We start from the raw sequence: 19,514 nt of genomic DNA on the forward strand, positions 1-19,514 counted from the left end.
GGTCCTCATACATCTGGACCACCCTTTTCTGCACCTCCTTTTGCCATAGTAATCAGATTTTTGTAAAACTGAAACTAGGTGGAAAATCTCTTTAATAGTTGAAACCATAATGAAATGACTGCAAAGCGGACTCTTCTCGCTTCGTAACACATTCAGAACTCTAATTATCCAGCATATCACAAATATTTTTTATTAAAGGGCATCTGTCAGCAGTTTTGTACCTATGACGCTGGCTGACCTGTTACATGTGCGCTTGGCAGCTGAAGGCATCTGTGTTGGTCCCATGTTCATATGTGCCCGCATTGCTGAGAAAAATGTAGTTTTAATACATGCAAATGAGTCACTAGGAGCAACGGGGGCGTTGCCATTACACCTAGAGGCTCAGCTCTCTCTGCAGCTGCCGCTCCCTCTGCACTTTGACAGGACCAGGCAGTGTAAATATCATCATACCTAGCCCTGTCAATCAAAGTGCAGGGGGCGCAGCAGCTGCAGAGACAGCAGAGCCTCTAGGTGTAACGGCAACGCCCCCGTTGCTCTTAGAGGCTCATTTGCATATATTAAACTTTTTCTCAGTAACGCGGGCACATAGGAACATGGGACCAACACATAGTCCACGCGCACGTTCGCCAGGCCAGACAGTCTCATAACCACAAGTCTGCTGAAAGATGCCCTTTAGTTGGTGCAGTGATAACTCCCAATATCCGCTTGTCGCATGGAAATGTGGTCTTTGAGCTCATAGATAAGATCTACCCACCTGTAATAGTCTTCTTGACCGGGAAGGGGAACTCCCTGCAGAGAATGATGGGTCTGCAGCCAGTGCTGCTGCTCCAGGGCCAGGCGTTGCAATTCTGCAGACTGGGCGTGCATGGCCTGTAACTGGTGAGCGGCCGAGAGGGGAGCAGAAAGAGAGGAAGGGAGGTCTCTGTAAGGAGAGGCTGTTGGATAGAGAAACCAAACCAATGAAAGGGTCAATGAATAGATATATCACCTCAACTATACTGGGACATAACTGGGCATATTTGTCCTGAAAGGGGTATTCCCATGTCAGACAATGAGGGCATATCGCTAGGAGTGCTCCCATTTGTTTCTATGGGGCTGACGGAAATAGCCGAGCCAACGCTCAGCTATTTTCGGCAGCCCCATAGAAATGAATAGAAGGGCGCCGCGCATGCTCGGTGTGCCCTCTGTGACTTTCAAGGCTCTGTTTACAAGATAGGTGCAGGTCCCAGAGGTGGGACCCACACCTATCAGACAATGGGGGCATATCCTAGCAATATTCCCTCATTGTCTGAGATGGGAATATCCCTTTAAAAAAAACCTGAGGAGTATAATAGTGGCCATACTTTCCGATGGCAGATTGCCCCGGTTTCCACATCCAGCTGATTTTGGACAACACCTTTCAAAATTCAGCCCCCAGGATGATCAGCTGATTGCCTCGAGACCTGTTCTCAGCTTTATTTTGCAGGGGGAAGCCCTGACCAACCAGGTGTTTCCCCTGCGGTGCCCAAGACATCTTGTTATTCTGATACAGAGCTCCACATCCTCTGCAGATATAGGGATCAGACGCTGGCTTTTCGTAGCCACCACTAGAGGGAGCTTACTGCATACTGTTTTAAAGGGGTTTTCTAGGACTGTAATACTGATGACCTGTCCTTACAATGGGTCATCAGTATCAGATCGGTTACAGTTTAAATGAGCTTCTGCACTCCAGAACACGCACTGGGTCAGCACAGCTCCTTACACTGGGTAGTGGCTGTGCTCTCATTCACTTAAATCGGAGAAGTGCTACTACTCAGTGTATGGGCCAGTGCTGTTCTGCAGTGCACCAGCCCGTGGAAACAACCGATTGCTGGGGGTGCCAGGAGTCAGACCCTAGTGATCTGATATAGATGACCTATTGTAAGGACAAGTCATCAATATTATGCTACTGGAAAAACCCTTTAAGACAGAGTTTATTGTACAAAAAGTTGAAATAGGCTCCCCCTAGTGGTGGCTGCAAAAAGTCAACATGTTATTCTTAGCATCTATGGAGAAAAGTAATGGACACACATCTTAATTATTTAATTCTGGTGTTTTATTTAGTCCCATTGCCACAGGCGTATAACATCCAGCCCCATGTTCACCGAGTTCCAGCGCGGTCCTGTAATACCGTGTCACAGATGCCACAAGTAATTCCTGAAATGTCTTTCCTCCTAGATCTTCCACCATCACCTGTGAACGGTATTATTGTAAAGTGCAAGAAACCACAGCCACTCAGCCCTGAAGTGGAGACCACGTAAAGTTACAGGGTGGGGCCACCCTGAGGAGAATAGAGCATAAAAGTCACCAACAATCTGTTGACTCCATAAATGCAGAGTCCAAACCTCCTCTGCCATTAACATCAGCACAAAAAATGTGCTGTGCCAGGGGATTCATGGCATGGGTTTCATCACCAAGCACAATGCCAAGCGTCATATGGAGGGTGTAAAGTACCTCACCACTGGACACATAACCACAGTGGAAAGGTCTTCTGAGAAGTCAGGAATCATGCTTTGATGAGTCTGGATTTGGTAAATGCCAGGAGAACGTTACCTGCCTGACGGCATAGTGCCAGCTGGAAAGTCTGGGCTCTTAGTTCCAGTGAAGGGAAACCAACATTGCAGAAAATCGTTTGGTTCCAACTTTGTGGAACAGTTTGGGGAAGGCACTTTTCTGTTCCTGCATGACTGTGCCCCAGTGCACAAAGCAAGCTCTAAAAAGTCATAGTTGGGGGAGTTTAGTGTGGAAGAACTTGACTGTCCGCATAGAGCCCTGACCTCAACCCCATCCAACACCTTTGAGATGAACTGGAACACAGATGGTGAGGCAGACCCTCTCCTCGAATATCAGTGTCTGACCTCACAAATGTTCTTCTGAATGAATGGCCAAACATTCCCACAGACACCCTCCAACATCTTATAGAAAGCCTTCCCAGAAAAGCAAAGGAGGAACAACTCTATATTAATGCCTTTGCATGTAGAAACCCTTCCCAGAGGAGTGAACGTGGAACGACTGCATATTAATACCTATGGATGTAGAATGGGAGGTCATAAAAGTTCCTGTAGGTGTAACGTGTAGGTGTCCCAATACTTTAGTCCATATGATGTATGTCTATGCAGAGGATTCAGAGGTCTGTATCATGAAAGCAGATCAGCACACAATTTTAAACCCATTTAGATTAGAAAACCAAATTGTATACAAGGATGGACATTCACGTTATTCTATTAGGCAAATGAATAAATGGACTGAAATGTATTTAAAAAAAAGTTGTCACTTCTCCTTCCTCCACTTCCATATTACGGAAGATGAAATCACTGCTCTAGCACTTACCAAATATCTGCTGTCGGAGGACGTCGCTATCATGCAAAGGGTGAGGAATCAAAGGATTTTGGAGGGCAGCTGCAGGATACGGGATGCGAGTGAGATGGGATCCTGACGTAAGCGGATCCATTAGTGGATGCACCCCAGCAGAAGCTGAGGATAGAAATGTGGAAGGTTTTAAAAGACTGGACCATGTAATGCTTTATTTTTCTGAATACAGATCTAGCACTCTAACACTTACCTGCATGTATGGCGTCCTGCTGGTGTAGGTGTAGGTGTGAATGGATGTGGGAATGCTGGTGATGATGTGGGGTAACGTTCAGCATTTGGAGTCTAGTCAAGGGGTCACCACTAAGAGCCGCCACTCTTTCAGCATGTTGTCGTTCTGCAGCCAGTCGCTCCGCATACGATACCTCCCCTCGGGCCGCTCCAGCCGCTCCTGGTCCAGCTCCAGGCCCTCCTGCGGCCCCCAGTGCCATTCTTTCCCTCTCCAAAGCATGTGCGTGAGAGTGCTGCCCGTGGTGGTACTGGAAGGCAGGGTGCAATGCCATTTGTGGAGGGACACCAGCTGTAGAGGGCGGTGGTTGTGGAGGGTGTGGGTGATGTGGTGGGTGTGGAGGTGGCAGAGGGAGATTATTTGGGTGAAGAGGGTCTAGCTCTCCTGGTTTTACTTCATAACCAGGTTTCAGCCTTTCTCGCAGCTCCCTTTCTGCCCGAGATGGGTCACTGGCAAACACAGCAGGCAAATTATAGGCAAGAAGTGGATCTCCGAGAGGTAAATAAAATGGGTGGTGCTGTGGGTGACCTGGTTGAGGTCCTCTCCCAGCTGGTGAAAGTACGTGAGGACGGGCGTATTCACTTAAGGTACGAAGAGCAGGTGTATCAGGTCCTAAATAAGGAGGGACAGCTGCTACAGCTCCTGGGGGTTCAAAATGAGGTGGACGCGAAGGGGCCGAAGATGGAGAAGGCAATGCCAAAGAGGGATGGTGAGGAGGGGGCTGAGGACACAGCTGAGGACAGTCGTGAGATCGAGACTCCAATTTTTGCTACAGTAAAACATAGAAAGAGGGAGAGACATTGTAATTTGTAGTCTCAATGGTCAGTCATGGCACCAATTATCTGGAAGCACTAGGCCGGGCGAAGTTAATGACAACATGGCATCATCCAACTAATGGCAGGGGAATGAAACAGCCACAGTTCTGGGAGACCAAAGCTCTCTTACCACGTTCCTCTCCAGTTCCCGTTCCCTCTCGCGTTCTCGTTCACGTTCCTCTCGTGCCCTCTGCTCACTTTCTCGTCGCGCTCTCTCAATCTGCTCCGATCTTTTCTTTGAAAGCTTTGACCCTTCCAAGGGCACAAAATACAAATCAGTCCGACAGCATGAGTTGTAGCCTCGATCCAGGTGTTTGTTGAACCTGTTGATGGATGAAGCATGATTACCATACAGATGGATAGTCCTGCTGCAAAGAAAATTAAGCACTATACAGAGGCTACGGATTTTGGGTGCCTAGTTGCACCCTTATGGGTTTAGGAATTTAGATCATGGTCAAATGTAATACTGAAATTAATTGATTTCATTTTACCTTGCAGATTGACTGGCATGACTTGGCGTGTCCACAAGCTTGGGTGGAGGCGAGGGGCTGTTGGCAGGAGGAAGAGGGCTTTCACCCTCTGCTTCGCACTCCTCAATTGGTTCCTGCTTAATCTGCACAGGAGCTGATGCTGGTGGTGGAGGCGCAGGTGGAGGCACTGGTGGGGGTGCAGTAGTAGGAGTTGTAGGTGAAGCATCTTTGAAACTCTGGGTGTGGACTGGTGGTGGAGTCGAAACAGGAAATGTCCCTGTCTTATAAGGTGGTGGGGGCCCACTTTTATATGGTGGTGCTGCTGGAGGAGCTCCTTTGTAGCCTTGGAATGGGTAGTTACCATAAGCCTGATTGTTAGGAGGATAATGGCAGACAGATGAATTTGAATGGGGTTGATAGAGGGCATGTGTTGACTGAGGATTTGTTGACTGAGGATTCTGAGGCTCTACTTGGGAGGAGTAACCCAAATTCCCACCTGTAGATGGAGGCTGTGATGACATATTAGATGTATTTGGGGGTGCAGGCGATTGTCCACCACTATTTGCTGACCCAGGAGCTGAAAGCGGATTGTTGTTCTGATGGTGTGAACTTGGAGATATAATGCCACCAGGCAAAACATGAGGGGGGTGATGGTTGGCTTGTGGGGCCGCCCCCGGTGGTTGGTTACTTTGCGGGGTAGGAGAACGTCCTCTGTTTGGCAGAATATGAGGGTGGTGAGAATTATTTGTATTATGGTTTGGAGATTGACCCTGACCACCTGTTGCCCCTCCATGAGGGTGGAGGACGCTGCTTTGGGATGCTGGAGGTTGAATGCTTCCTTGTGTAGGCATTGGGTGAGGGGGATGATTATTATGAGGGGACTGTGCTCGTGTACTACTGTGGTGAGGTGCACCAAATCCACCTCCAAGGTTCTGCCCTCCACCCACTTGTCCATTTTGAAGAGGAGGCTGGGGGTACCGAGGGGCTCCTTCATTCCGTCCAAATCCAAGTCCACCTTGGCCCCAAGATGGATGGGGTCCTGGCTGAGGCTGTCCGTATTTCCCTTGTGGAGGATACTGATGAGGATAACCGGGTGGGTACTGTCCTGGGTAAGGAGGATATCGAAGTGTACAAGAAGCAGAAGGTAGAGGTTGACCAGTTTTTTCTCCCACCTGGGTTGGCAGTCCTGGAGATGCATTGAGAGGACGCAAAGCCGGAGGGGGTGGCAAGTTGTGAGAAACATGGGGGTATGATGTTGAGGATGAAGAACTGGTGGGTAAAGGAGGAGGAGCTGTAGGAGAAGCCAACGGCCTTGGAGAACCCAACCCTGCTATCGGGGTAGTGGGTGGAGGCTTGGCTTGAGAAGTCTGTGTAGGCCCAGTTTTTACCATCCCACCACTGCTAGGATATAATTGTGGAAGATGTGGAGCTGGGTACTGTCTAGCAGTCTGAGGCTCACTCGTTGCGGGTGGCTGAGAAGTCTGAGGTGGTGGTGGTGGCAACACAGGATTTTCAGCAACTGGTGAAGCAGGAGGTGGGGGAGAACCCGGTCCCCTGTACAGAGAAGGAAATGATTTTGGTGAAGGGACAGAAGATGCGTCACTTTCACTGTCTCCACTGTGCAAGCTAGGAGATGTGCTGCGGTTATCCTGGTCAATGTCACGGGGGTCGCTCCCGCCATCTTCATTACCGCTCTGCCCATCTAAGCTTTCTTCATCAGGAGGTGGACGGGGAACTTCAGGAGACTGTGGATATAGATGAACAGAAATGAATATTACATTAAAGTATTGGGGTACAGCCCAACATAGTGAGTCCACTGTGGACTTCCACCTCAAAATACACCCAAAATGGGCTGGGATTATGTGAGCTTTCCACCGATTTCAGTCTTTACATTGCAAAGGTTGAAAGTCGCAAATAAAACCCGCAGCATACATTGACATTCTGCAGATTAAAAACATGCAGAACAAGTCAGATTATGTTGCAGTTTTTCTGCATGAAATTCCACTGTGGAGAATCCATAGCATTTGTGCCATGTGTGACCATCACCTTATCAAATTCCTTCATGGATTTGTGAAGAATTTCGCTGTGGACTTCACCCAATGCATTGCAAAGTGTGAAATCTGCTGTGGAAATTGGCAGCAAAAATGGATTTAAATCCTGCTGAAAATCTGCAGCCTTTATGCCACGTGTGGCCATACCCGACAAGGGCTTTTTGGGGATTTTTGTATTAATGGCCTTCTCAGCAAGAGTCTGACTCCTGGCATCCCCGCCATTAGCTGCTCTGTAGTATCTCTGGTCCCGAAAATAAGCGGTCGGAAACCCCCAGTAATCAGCTAGTTATCCCCTATGCACAGGAAAGACTTGGCACAACCCCTTTAAGTATGGGCCTTCGGTATTAAAATCCTGGAAAACCCATAATATATTAAGAGGCACCCACAACTGCTACTAAATTCGTTGCATCTTCTGCTGTCCCGTGCACCAGAAACTGAAACCCAGAGTACACATCAGTTATAATTTTTTACGCCAGTTTTGTGGCATAAATTAGGTAAATGTGTCAAGCTGCAGCGGGCGGTCCTACTCAAGAACTGACCGGTATCTGTGAACTCTATGGTATAGTAATATAAGAAGAAAGAAAAGTTAAATAGATCTTTAACAACCACATCAGCATTCAACTGATCTATATGCCTAAATGGGCATATGGACAGGGGTTGTCTTGATGAGACAACTTCTTTATGGAAGTTCTAGGTTGAAATGTAATTTTAGAAAATCTAAATAATAGTGCAGGCTAAGATGGGAAACTGCTATGGACACACCATTTAACAGCTTCAGCTTTTTACATGGAGTTGGCAGGCAACACATCCCTAGTGACCAGTCTGTCTCAGATCACTCAGGTCTTTATTGCAAAGCCGTATTAGCTTAGAGGTGAGGGCAGATAATCATCAGTGTTCAGATCAGGCTGTATTAATCAGATCTTTGTGTACATCCACCAATTATTATTAGACAGATATGTGAACACAACACATGAAGACTCTGTTTTACCAAATGATGAGTCTCTCACCTCCATTTTAGCTTTCTTCTGACTTTTCCCTGCTTCTCCCTCACTCTCGGAGGAGTCTTTTACTCTTTCCCGTTTACTATTCTTAGGGACAGAGTCATCCATGCGGCCCTTCTGCGCAAGAGAGACAGGAAGCTTAAAGAAAGGTGGAAAAGCATAACCACGGTGCTCCAAGATCACCAAGTGTAAACAGATACCATCTCTTATGTTACCTTTGCACTTGGCCTGCCCTTTTCACTCTTGCTGTCGCTACTGGATGTGCTGATTGCACCAGGAGATGCTCTCCCTCTCGCTCTGCGCTCCTCCCTTGGACCCACACTCTCCTTTTTCCTTCCACTCCTCATCGACATCTTCTTGAGGACACAGAAAAGAGAGGACAAGTCATATTAACCAAGAGATACTTATGGAATTTACGCAATAGACTGAGCAGGGTCTCCAAGCAGCAAAGAGAAGTTTTGGAGATGAAGGAGCTTATTTTATAGGCGGCGTTGACAAAGCCAGGTCCATGAGAGCAGATTGAGAGCTAGATAGTAGAAGTAGAAATGTTCCTAGGAGAACAAAGTATTTCCAGAGGGAAGTGTGGTTGGACGGTGAACGGTCCACTCATACGGTCAGCCTGGGTCATCTGGTACTCACCGAGTCTTTGTTCTGTCGGGTTTTCATATTGCAGGGTGCACAGGCCCCATCTCCTTGCAATTAACCGATAACATGAACTGCCCCTCTGACAGCACTGGGAGGGGGTTGGGTTAAGAGAAGGGGGCAAATATGTCTACCAAGCAAAGTCTAACCTGGGAAAGAAAGACAAATATAGATTAATGAATTAACAAACAAAAATCATAACAGAAGAACTTGGCCTACAACTTACCGTAACCTACCCTCACATCCTTAGCCACTAATTCCAATACTACTGTGATGGCTGCAACAAGGGTTAGGCTTTATTCACATCTGCGTGAAGTACAGAACTTAGGGCAGGGTCGGACTGGCCAACCAGAGTACCAGAGCATCATCCGGTGGGCCCAGGCTCTGATGCAATAGTGGGCCACAAAGGTCTTGGAGAAAAAAAACATTTGGAGCTGATAATCACTTGCCACTAGGGTCTATTTCTATCATTCAAAACCTAGTAGGCATTGAGATTATTGATAATAGGGGGGTTTCCTCTGGTAGGTCCAAGGAACTCCAGTCCGACACTGACTAATGAAAATATGGAAGACAAGGCAAAAATGGATCCATCACATGACAGACACCAACACTGTCTGACCCCACTGGCTATAATGGGGTCCATCACGTTCTCATCATGGCGTCCATTATTTTAATGGACAAAATAGGCAATGGACAAGACTACGTATAATAATACAAGTAGGCCTGAGGTTCTTGGGGGACGTTCTTCATATGAAGGGGGGGATTTATCAAAACTGGTTTAGTTGCCCATAGCAACCAGACTGGTTGTTATGGGCAACTTTAGCCAGTTTTCATAAATCTCCCCCTTCATGTAAACAGTCATGTCTAAGGTCTTGCAGTCCACAAAACTGTTGTGTCTTGCGGTCCGCAAAACATGGATGCCCGGCTCGGATGCCGACCCAAACCACGGTCGTGTGCATGAGGCCTAAGTCACACACAAAGTTTTGAAGACCTAATCCTCTTTTTTAAACCCTGGTGATCCCAGGACGGGCCATCCTTGAGTAATGATTTCATCTATCGATCACTGAAGCATAGTTGTAATTCTACGAGTCCGTGTCGTGCCTGTTTTGCCATCTGAGGAGAGCCAATCAGAAGAGAAAGCACTGATGCCCCTTTATTTTGCAGATCGATGAAGGTGTCAACACCCAGACCACCACCGATCAAAACTTCTGATATTTCACTATGACGTTTCAACAGTTCATTAAATGAGGGGTACCCCTTTATGAATCAGGTAGAGACAGATGGTGAAGAAATAAAGGGACAGCTGACTTATAGCTACTTTCCGTGTTCTGAGGGAAGGGCTTTTAGTTTGAGTTGCCTCTAGAGACAGTAAAGAGTAGCTCCCAGTCCACATACTCGGTGCAAACACCTAATACATGGCTGCGCATTAATTTGAAGGTCACTACGTAATTCTATGTTATCCCGGCCGGGGAGGAAGGGGGCTACCGGGCTTTCCTGTAATCAGCGGGGGAGGTTAGAGAAGCTGATGTGTAGTGGTCAGTTATAATCTCTGCACCGACAATGCTCATAATATTCACCACAAAAATCTATAATGCCAAAGGCCTACCACATCCTGTCCCCAGATCACACTGTACCTTTAAGAGGTCATCCCATGATTAATGTATACAAATCAGACATCATATAGAACATGACAATCTCTTTGTAACAAAGCTAGAACCAGCCCTGTACCTCGCATGGATCCAGAGATCTCCTCATACATTGCTCCAATTATCCTGCTAGATTTATTTCAAGCTGGCAGCTCAGGGGGCTCTCTCCCTATCACAGCTCAGGGGGCTCTCTCCCTATCCCAGCTCGGGGGGCTCTCTCCCTATCCCAGCTCAGGGGGCTCTCTCCCTATCCCAGCTCGGGGGGCTCTCTCCCTATCCCAGCTCGGGGGGCTCTCTCCCTATCCCAGCTCGGGGGGCTCTCTCCCTATCCCAGCTCGGGGGGCTCTCTCCCTATCCCAGCTCGGGGGGCTCTCTCCCTATCCCAGCTCGGGGGGCTCTCTCCCTATCCCAGCTCGGGGGGCTCTCTCCCTATCCCAGCTCGGGGGGCTCTCTCCCTATCCCAGCTCGGGGGGCTCTCTCCCTATCCCAGCTCGGGGGGCTCTCTCCCTATCACAGCTCGGGGGGCTCTCTCCCTATCACAGCTCGGGGGGCTCTCTCCCTATCACAGCTCGGGGGGCTCTCTCCCTATCACAGCTCGGGGGGCTCTCTCCCTATCACAGCTCGGGGGGATCTCTCCCTATCACAGCTCGGGGGGCTCTCTCCCTATCACAGCTCGGGGGGCTCTCTCCCTATCACAGCTCGGGGGGCTCTCTCCCTATCACAGCTCGGGGGGCTCTCACCCTATCACAGCTCGGGGGGCTCTCTCCCTATCACAGCTCAGGGGGCTCTCTCCCTATCACAGCTCAGGGGGCTCTCTCCCTATCACAGCTCAGGGGGCTTGTTTTTCCTCAGGTGTGTCCTTACTGCCGCAGCTCTCTAACTGTAAGGGCTCATGCACACAAACGCATTTTATTTCCGTTTCTATTCAATTTTTTTTGTGGCCCATATGCGGAACCATTCACTTCAATGGGGCCGAAAAAACGGAAATCATTCTGCGTGCATTCTGTGTCGATATGTCCGCATGGCCATTCTGCAAAAAACGGGGCTGGCTGTTTCCATTCCGCAAATGCGGAATCCACACAGCCTATGTCCGTGTTGTAATGATAGCCCATGGTGTCTCAGTGTCTCGGGACCCCCGCCGATCAGCTGTTTGAGAAGGCAGCGGCGCTCCAGCCGGCCCACTGACGTCACGACTAGTATCAACCAGCATGGGCGGGGCTAAGCTCCATTGAAGTGAACAGAGCTTAGCCCCGCCCACGCTAGTTGATACAAGTCGTGACGTCACTGGGCCTGCGGTAAACAGTGAGAAGGCAGCGGCGCTGCTGGAGCGCCGCTGCCTTCTCAAACAGCTGATCGGCGGGGGTCCCAAGTGTCAGACCCCCGCCAATCAGATGCTGATGATCTATCCAGGGGATAGATCATCAGTTAAAACAAAGTGCAGAACCCCTTTAAATTCAGCTGGTTACAATTACAGGATGGAACTGAGCATGTGCGACCACCTTAGTGAACTGGACAGAAAAATAAGAAAGAGAACAAACAACAGGTGGCGCTATACAGCGACACATTTCGTTGGAAAAAACTCAGTAACTATGCTACATTTTTAATGACATGCAATTACAAAAATATTCAAATCCAGGTGCTGATTTGAAAATTTTTCATGGGACAAACCCTATAGCAACTAACCAGCTTCCATTTTTCCGTGGTTTCTCAGTCAGAAACTGGGACAAGGGGGACGGGGGGGTTCAAAGCAGATGCCATAGGCATAAAAACTGTCTGTTGTCCATAGCAACCAATCAGCGCTCAGCTTTTATTATTGAACTGGTAAAATTGAAGCTGAGCTCTGATTGGTTGCTATGGACGACAAAGGGTTCTTATTTTAGACAGTTTTCATAAATTAGGCACCTGAGGGGCTTTATCAAGACTTCTGCAAAGGAAAACTGGCTTAGTTGCCTATAGCAACCAATCAGATTCCACCTTTCATTTTTCTAAAGCTCCTTTAGAAAATGAAAGGATCGATTTGATTGGTTGCTATGGGCAACTAGTAGTTGCAGCAGGATTGATAAATCTTATTTTTAAGCTAAATCTCAAAGGGATATTCCCATCTGAGACAATGGGGGCATATCCCCATTGTCTGACAGGTGCTGGGACCCACATCTAGACGGAGAACGGAGCAGGGGCGGTGGTGGCCGGACTCTCCATATAGAAGTGAATGGGAGCACACCGCACTTGGTCGGCCACTGCTCCCATTCATTTCTATGGGGCCGACCGAAATAAACGAGTCAGTGATCGGCTATTGGCAGCCCCATAGAAATGAATGGAGGGCGGCTGCGCATGCACAGTGCGCCCTCCACTGCTTTCAGGGCTCCGTTTCGGTGTAGGTGGGACCCGCATCCTAGCGATATGCCCCTATTGTCTGAGATGGGAAACCCCCCCTTGAACCCTTGAAATTTTTGTTTGATCCGTAGTGTCTCTCTAGGCATTTTCCACAGATTTATCTATAGGAAAAAGACAAGCTGCCACCAAAAAAAAAAAAAAAAAAAAAAAAAAGCATTAACACGGGGCCATTTATCAAGACTGGCGCCGATATCCCCTGCGTATGCCTCGTCATATGTTAGGCGCATTCTTTGGAAGTTCGTGCACCTAAAGGCCGAATGCACACGGCCGTGTTCCGCGGCCGAGAGCGGTCCGTGGTATGCCGGGCTGGATTCCTGTTCAGAGCAGGAGCGCACGGCGTCATTGGTTGCTATGACGCCGTGCGCTTCATGCCGCCGCTGCACTACAGTAATACACTCGTGTGCATTCGGCCTAAATAGAAATCTACAGCAGCTCTGAGCTGCCCCTTTTCGAAAAAGTGTCCAGGGCGACAATATTTTTTCGCAATGGCATTCAAAAAGTCGCAAGCATGAGCTTTGCGACTTTTTTTACGCCAGAAATCAGGTGCGGGGAGATGATAAAACCCATATAAGACAAATTGCATGGATTCGTGCAGAAAGGGGCAGGGGGAAGCAGAAAACAATCGACACGTCCATTCTTGATGCAGGTGGCCATGTGCACATTGGAAAGATGTTTTGTGGGAGGGGCTAAAAAAATATTTGGCCAAATATATCATTGCAACTTTTTGCAAAAACCTTTGGAATAATTATGATTAGACTAAGGGCTCATGCACACGGCTGTTGTGTGGCCGTATTGCGGCCCGCATACGGCGGATCCGCAATACACGGGCAACGGCCTGTGTGCACTCCGCATCACGGATGCGGACCGATTCACTATTTTTTTGCAGTGCATACGGATCACAGACCCAATTAAGTTGAATGGGTCTGGATCCTTTCTGGCCACCGCACGGACGTTTCCTGTGCATTGGGGACCACGAATTGTGGTCCCCAATGCACGGAACGGCCGTGTGCATGAGACCTTAATGGGGTTCTGCAGTGCAAAGATATTGATGACCTCTCCTCAGGATAGGTCATCAATATAAAATTGGCGGGGGTCCGACTCCTGGCACCCGAACTGATCAGCTATTTGAAGAGGTGGCGGTGCTCGTGTGAGCGCTGCTTCAGAGTTGGGGCTCATGCACACGACCGTGTATATTTTGCGGTCTGCAAAAAACGGATCCGCTGTGGGCATTGCGTATTTTGCTGAAAGGAACAGCTGGCCCCTGATAGAACAGTACTATCTTTGTCCATAATGCGGACAATAATAGGACATTTTTTTATTTTATTTTTGAGGAACGAAAATACGGACATACGGAAACGGAATGCACACGGAGTAACTACCGTTTTTTTTTTTTCATTTAAATGAATGGTTCCGTATACGGTCTGCAAAAAAAACCTAACGGTCACGGAAAGAATATACGTTCCCTTTTTTGCAGTGGCGGCACAGTGTAATTACAATACATTCACTTGAACGTATATAATGGGGTCTGGCGGTGACTGGGCTGGTCTTCGGATGGACAAAAAACGTTGCATGCATGCATCACTGCAGGCCTCCGTGAAGATGTCCATGAAGGAACCGCGTGTCCGTATTTTGCTGTCCGCGTGTCATCCGTGTTTCGCTGACACTGCAGAGCTGAAGAATAATTTTCAAAGCATCTCCTCCTAATGATCCGTGAAACATGGATGACATCCGTGTTTGCATCTGTAGTTTTCACGGACCCATAGACTATAATGGGCATGATGGATCCGTGAAAACGGACAAAACAGAGCAAGCATCCGTGCTAAAAATACGGACCCACGGACCGTGGTAAAAAACAAACGATGTGCAAATACTCACATTAAAATGAAAGAGGACGCGTGCTGTCTGTGGAGAACACTTACATGTAGCGTTGAGCGAACTTGTGTTTTAATTTAAGTTCCGCGTCTAAAGTTCGGCTTCTCGAAGAATCCCGATATGGATTCCGAATTCCGTTGTGGTCCGTGGTAGCGGAATCCATAACGCGATTCTTCGATAACCCGACGCAGAACTTAAAACACAAGTTCGCTCAGCACTGCTTACATGTGAATGAGGCTTTAGAAAGGTCTCTAATGCAGCGCAAAAAATGTGCGCCACTTTTGCACCAAAAACCCGATGCATTTTCAGTAGTACACCTGCCCCATTGTGTACGCTGATTTTTTTGCAGCGATTTCTCACTCATCTGCCGCGGGGCTTGCAGAAATCCGCAAGCGTGCTGCAGAAACAACCCCATTTCCACAGTTTTCAGTGCAAGAAATTTCTACAACCAATCTGCCACATGTGAACATGCTCTAATGTAAAATGTGCACCTACTGTATGACGGTCGCCTATCAGCCCCACAACTGCATGTACTTTTGTCTCACTGAAGTCAATGGGGAAAACTTTCAAGGACGCAGTGTGCTGCAGCAGGGATTCAGTGTGAACAGGGATGTGCAAGGCCCCATGGACCATCTGCATATTTATGTGAACCCTCCTCGGGATCCAGAGGCTTCATACTCACAGTCACCCGGCTTGCTGGAAGAGGAGATGTGCTGGTGGTCATGTGACCAGGGGGCGGGGCTTAGCTGCAGGGCCTGGCAGGAAGAGTCCCCTGCAGGTGCAGTTCTCACAGTCTTCTAGGTTAGTGACTGAGGACTGTGCGGTCCTTGGAGAGGACAGAGTCGCCGGTGGCTTGGCTGCAGCATTTCTATACATTCTGCCCGGTGACTGTGCCGGTGCCTGCACCTACTGTATGTATCAATGTGTGAAAAAATACCTTCTAGATGAGCCTAATGGGGACAATGCAGCATCTGAATAGTCCTGCTGGGTGAATGAGGTGCTCCACATATCACATACACCGCTGTATGGTGCCTCAGTAGGACGCTGCATTAGGCCTCATGCACAATATTAGGCCTCAAACATATTTTGCATTAGGCCTCAAACATATTTTCTTTCCGCGTCTGTTCCGTTTCCGTATGTCCGTATTTTCCGTTCCGCCAAAAAAAAAAAAATAGAACATGTCCTATTATTGTCCGCCTTACTGACAAGGATAGGACTGTTCTATTAAGGGCCAACTGTTCCATTCCGCAAAATACCGAATGCACATGGACGTCATCCGTGTTTTTTGCCGACCGCAAAATACAGACGGTCGTGTGCATGAGGCCTTACAGAGATATACCTCCATACATACAGAAATCTGTGTTTATTCCGTACAAACCTTCTGTATGAAGCAGGAGGCGCACAGAGGTAGAGTAGATGCCTCATTCTCCTCTATGGAAGGCCTGTTACTAGGGATGAGCGAAATTGTGTTTCAAGTTCGGCGTGCAAAGGTTCGGGCTCTCTAAGAATTCCATTATGGATTCCGCTACCAAGGACCATAACTTATTTACAGCCGTGTGCATGAGGCCTTAGCCAAAGCCTAGCGTGTACAGAGGCATCAGAAACTACACATGTGAATCTGGCCTTAAAGGGGTTTTCCGGAAATAAGAACATTTTAGCACCTGCAGCCTGCCTACGCTGAACGTTTATGCTTACCTGCTCCCCCGCACTGTCTCCGATGTGTCCATGTTGTGGTCCCCAGAGTGTTTACATCCAGTGCACCATGGGTATGGTTGTATGCTCCGCTGCAGCCAATGACTGGCTTCAGCGGTGATGTGGCCACCAAGCAGCACGTCACCGCCGCAGCGGAGCATATGCCCATGCTGCGTCAGATGTAAACACTGCAGGGACTGGAGGATCAGCGCATGAAGCTTTAGCTTAGTGATTCTGGCTGAGGGCAGTGGCTAAAATGTCCTTATTCCTGGAGAACCCCTTTAAAGCGGTTTATCGAGGACCCAAAAATTTTCAAATAAAAACAGGGATTGTTATAATTTTACTATCGGCTCCCACTTCAGTACAGCACCGCAGCAGTGATGTCACTGACTGCTCCACATGATCTCTGCAGCCAATCACTGGCCTGAAAGGTCACGTGAGGTAGTCAGGGACATCCTCACTGAAATGCCGCTCTCTGCAGCAATGACATCCTTGACTACTGCAAGGACCGCCCCTCGTGACTACAGCGAGGGATCGGCTGCAGAGATCTGGTGACGTCATCACTGCAGCGGAATCAGCAGTGCTGATAGGAGAGTGATGGTCTTCTTTCGTTATTTTATAATCGATCCCAGATTTTATTTAAACATTTTGTGGTCTTGAAAAGTCCCTTTAAGGTATTTTTGGTCTGGGTCCGATTTGCATTTTTTTTTTTTGCTGTTTGGATGCGGATCCATTCATTTATATGGGTCCCAAAAAAATGTGGACAGCCCAAAGATGTCATTCATGTGCTGTCTGCATCCGTGTGTCCGTTGCACGATTTGTAGACTGTGTCCTATTCTGTTTTACGGATAAGAATCGGCATCTCTACTACTGGGCTGGCAAAAATGCAGCATGCACACAGTTTGCGGATATGCGGTTTGCAGACTGCAAAATACATACGCAGGACCCCAGAAAACGGTTTATTATGCATTGTTAGGCCCAAGCACAAGGAGTATGGTTAGCAGGAACAGGCCAACCACCCTGTTCCTCCCCTCCCGGTAGGAGTGGGCTGATCCTGCTTCCTGCCAGGAGGGGTAGTCTTAGAAGGGAGAGGAAGTACATGCTAGAGCTCCTACTCCAGAGGACCTTAAAGGGGTTAGCCCATGACTAATTTAAAAAATTAAAATCATAGGCCTCTTTCACACGAGCAAGTTTTCTGCGCAGGTGCAATGCGTTCATGTCACGCACTGAATCCTGACCCATTCATTTCAATGGATCTGTGCCCATGAGCGCTGTTTTTCACGCATCTTTTCTGCGTTGCGTGAGAATCACAGCATGTTCTATATTCTGCGTTTTTCACTCAGCCCTGGCCCCATAGAAGTGAATGGGGCTTCAGTAAAAAACGCATCGCATCCGTATGTAACCTGGATGCAGTCCGGATGCAATGCGTTTTTCACTGATGGTTGCTAGGAGATGTTTGTAATTCTTTAGGCTTTTTTCACACGCGTGAAAAACTCATCAAAGCAGAAAAAACTGAGACACTGAACGCAATCGCAGACAAAACTGACTCAACTTGCGAAATGGTGCGAGTTTCACTGAACGTACCCTGACACAATCTGTATCGTTCATGTGAAAGAGGCCATACATCATATAGGACATGGCAATCTCTTTCTAACAAAGCTAGAACCAGCCCTGGACCTCACATGGATCCAGAGATCTCCTCATTCATTGCTCTGCTAGATTTATATCAAGCTGACAGCTCAGGGGGGCGTGTCCTTTCTACTGCAGCTCAGGGGGCGTGTCCATGCTCTCCCTATCACAGCTCAGGAGACAGTTGAAGGATCAAACTGAGCATGTGCGGCCATCTCAGTGAGCGGGACAAAGAAATAAGAAAAAAACAAACAGCAGGTGGCGCTATACAGATACATTTTATTGAATAACTCACTGGCTATACTAAATTTTTAATTACATGCAATTACAAAAGTCTTCAGATCCAGGTGCTGGTTTGAAAAGTGTAGAATAGTATAACCAGTCCTCCAGTGAGGCCATTACTCCTCGGAAAGTTAAGAGACTGCTGTACATTTACTTCGGCCTTCATTCTTTAAACTACGGTACATTTCCACTGCACCCATCCCCAGGGAGCCACGGGCCTAAGGGAGTTACACCGTGACACAACATCTCATCATGGCCACTACCACTCCCATCCTCTGCACTGCTGCATATATACGGTCGTGTGTGTGAGACCTCAGGTATAACTGAGAATACAGTGGAAAAGCTCACTGCAGATGTTGGAACCCGCGGTGGAGATCCGCAGCATAAATGGACATGATGTAGATTTCATATCCGAACCACAGGTCATTGTACGCAGCGGTTTTCCTACATTTCTTAAAATCCCCATCTCTTTGCAGAGGTTTTGATGCACGAAAATCTGCAACTGCAAATCGTCCGCCTTGACAATCAATTATCCGCCTTGACCTAGTAAATCCATGAGATTTTTCCTATATTTAGCTGGAGGAGCTCTTTAAAATGAAGTTTCAGTATTAGGAAACATTGGGGGAGATTTATCAAAGCTGGTGTGAAGTAGAACTGCCTTAGTGGCCCATAGCAACCAATCAGATTCCACCTTACATTTTCTAAAGGAGCTGTGGAAAATGAAAGGTGGAATCTGATTGGTTGCTATGGGCAACTAAGCCAGTTCTACTTCACACCAGCTTTGATAAATCTCCCCCACAGACTTTTTTGAAACTCGAAAAAAATGAAGGATCACAGCAGTCAGTAGCGAGCCATGGGCCCCTTCATTCTTGTGGTTACTGGTGGTCCCATCTTTCCATTAAAGGGGTTATCCAAAGTCTAAAACGTGCTCCCCAATGCCTGGGCGGCGGCCGGGCCCCTCATATAGATTATACTTGCCCCGCATCGCTCCTGATCCACGCACGGCCACTGCTGCAGCCAATAGCAGGCCGCCATGGGGACGAGCCTTCTTAGCATCACCCGAGGTTCGCCCCCGTCATGGCCTGCTATTGACTGCTCTCCCCGTCACCGGATGTTTTGATGCAGCAGCGGCCTTGCGGGGATCAGGAGCGACACGGGTGCCAGGGAGCGGGGTAAGTATAATCTATATGAGGTGCCCGGGCATTGGGGGGGGGGCATGTTTTTGAATTTGGATAACCCCTTTAATAGCTTTGTATTTCTGTTCTATATAAATTGCATATTTCCACGTTTTGTAACAAATTGTTACATTTGATGGTTTGCAGATTCCGTCATATTTTGTCTGACAAATTAGCGCTGCGTGCAAACACCGGTGACCAACCTGCCACCATTACAGTCAGCCATTGG

General features: G+C 48.0%; 1 protein-coding gene across 3 annotated transcripts in view; it reads right to left on the reverse strand.

The window, feature by feature from the left end:
- The window catches only part of ATN1 (atrophin 1), a 48,641-nt gene that overhangs the window by 1,357 nt on the left and 27,770 nt on the right, over positions 1-19,514 (reverse strand). For 2 of the 3 annotated variants that reach the window (XM_040436070.1, XM_040436069.1), the window contains exons 2-9: positions 8,593-8,744; positions 8,169-8,309; positions 7,960-8,091; positions 4,923-6,646; positions 4,562-4,754; positions 3,581-4,385; positions 3,349-3,492; positions 755-935 (exon numbers count right to left, since the gene is read on the reverse strand). In XM_040436070.1, coding sequence (XP_040292004.1) covers positions 755-935; positions 3,349-3,492; positions 3,581-4,385; positions 4,562-4,754; positions 4,923-6,646; positions 7,960-8,091; positions 8,169-8,309; positions 8,593-8,619 — 3,347 coding nt within the window. In that variant the 5' untranslated portion in view covers positions 8,620-8,744. The remainder of the gene's footprint in view (positions 1-754; positions 936-3,348; positions 3,493-3,580; positions 4,386-4,561; positions 4,755-4,922; positions 6,647-7,959; positions 8,092-8,168; positions 8,310-8,592; positions 8,745-19,514) is intronic. The other variant, XM_040436072.1, reaches the window with a different exon arrangement.

This window comes from Bufo bufo, chromosome 6 (genome assembly GCF_905171765.1).
Source record: "Bufo bufo chromosome 6, aBufBuf1.1, whole genome shotgun sequence".
Classification (NCBI taxonomy): domain Eukaryota; kingdom Metazoa; phylum Chordata; class Amphibia; order Anura; family Bufonidae; genus Bufo; species Bufo bufo.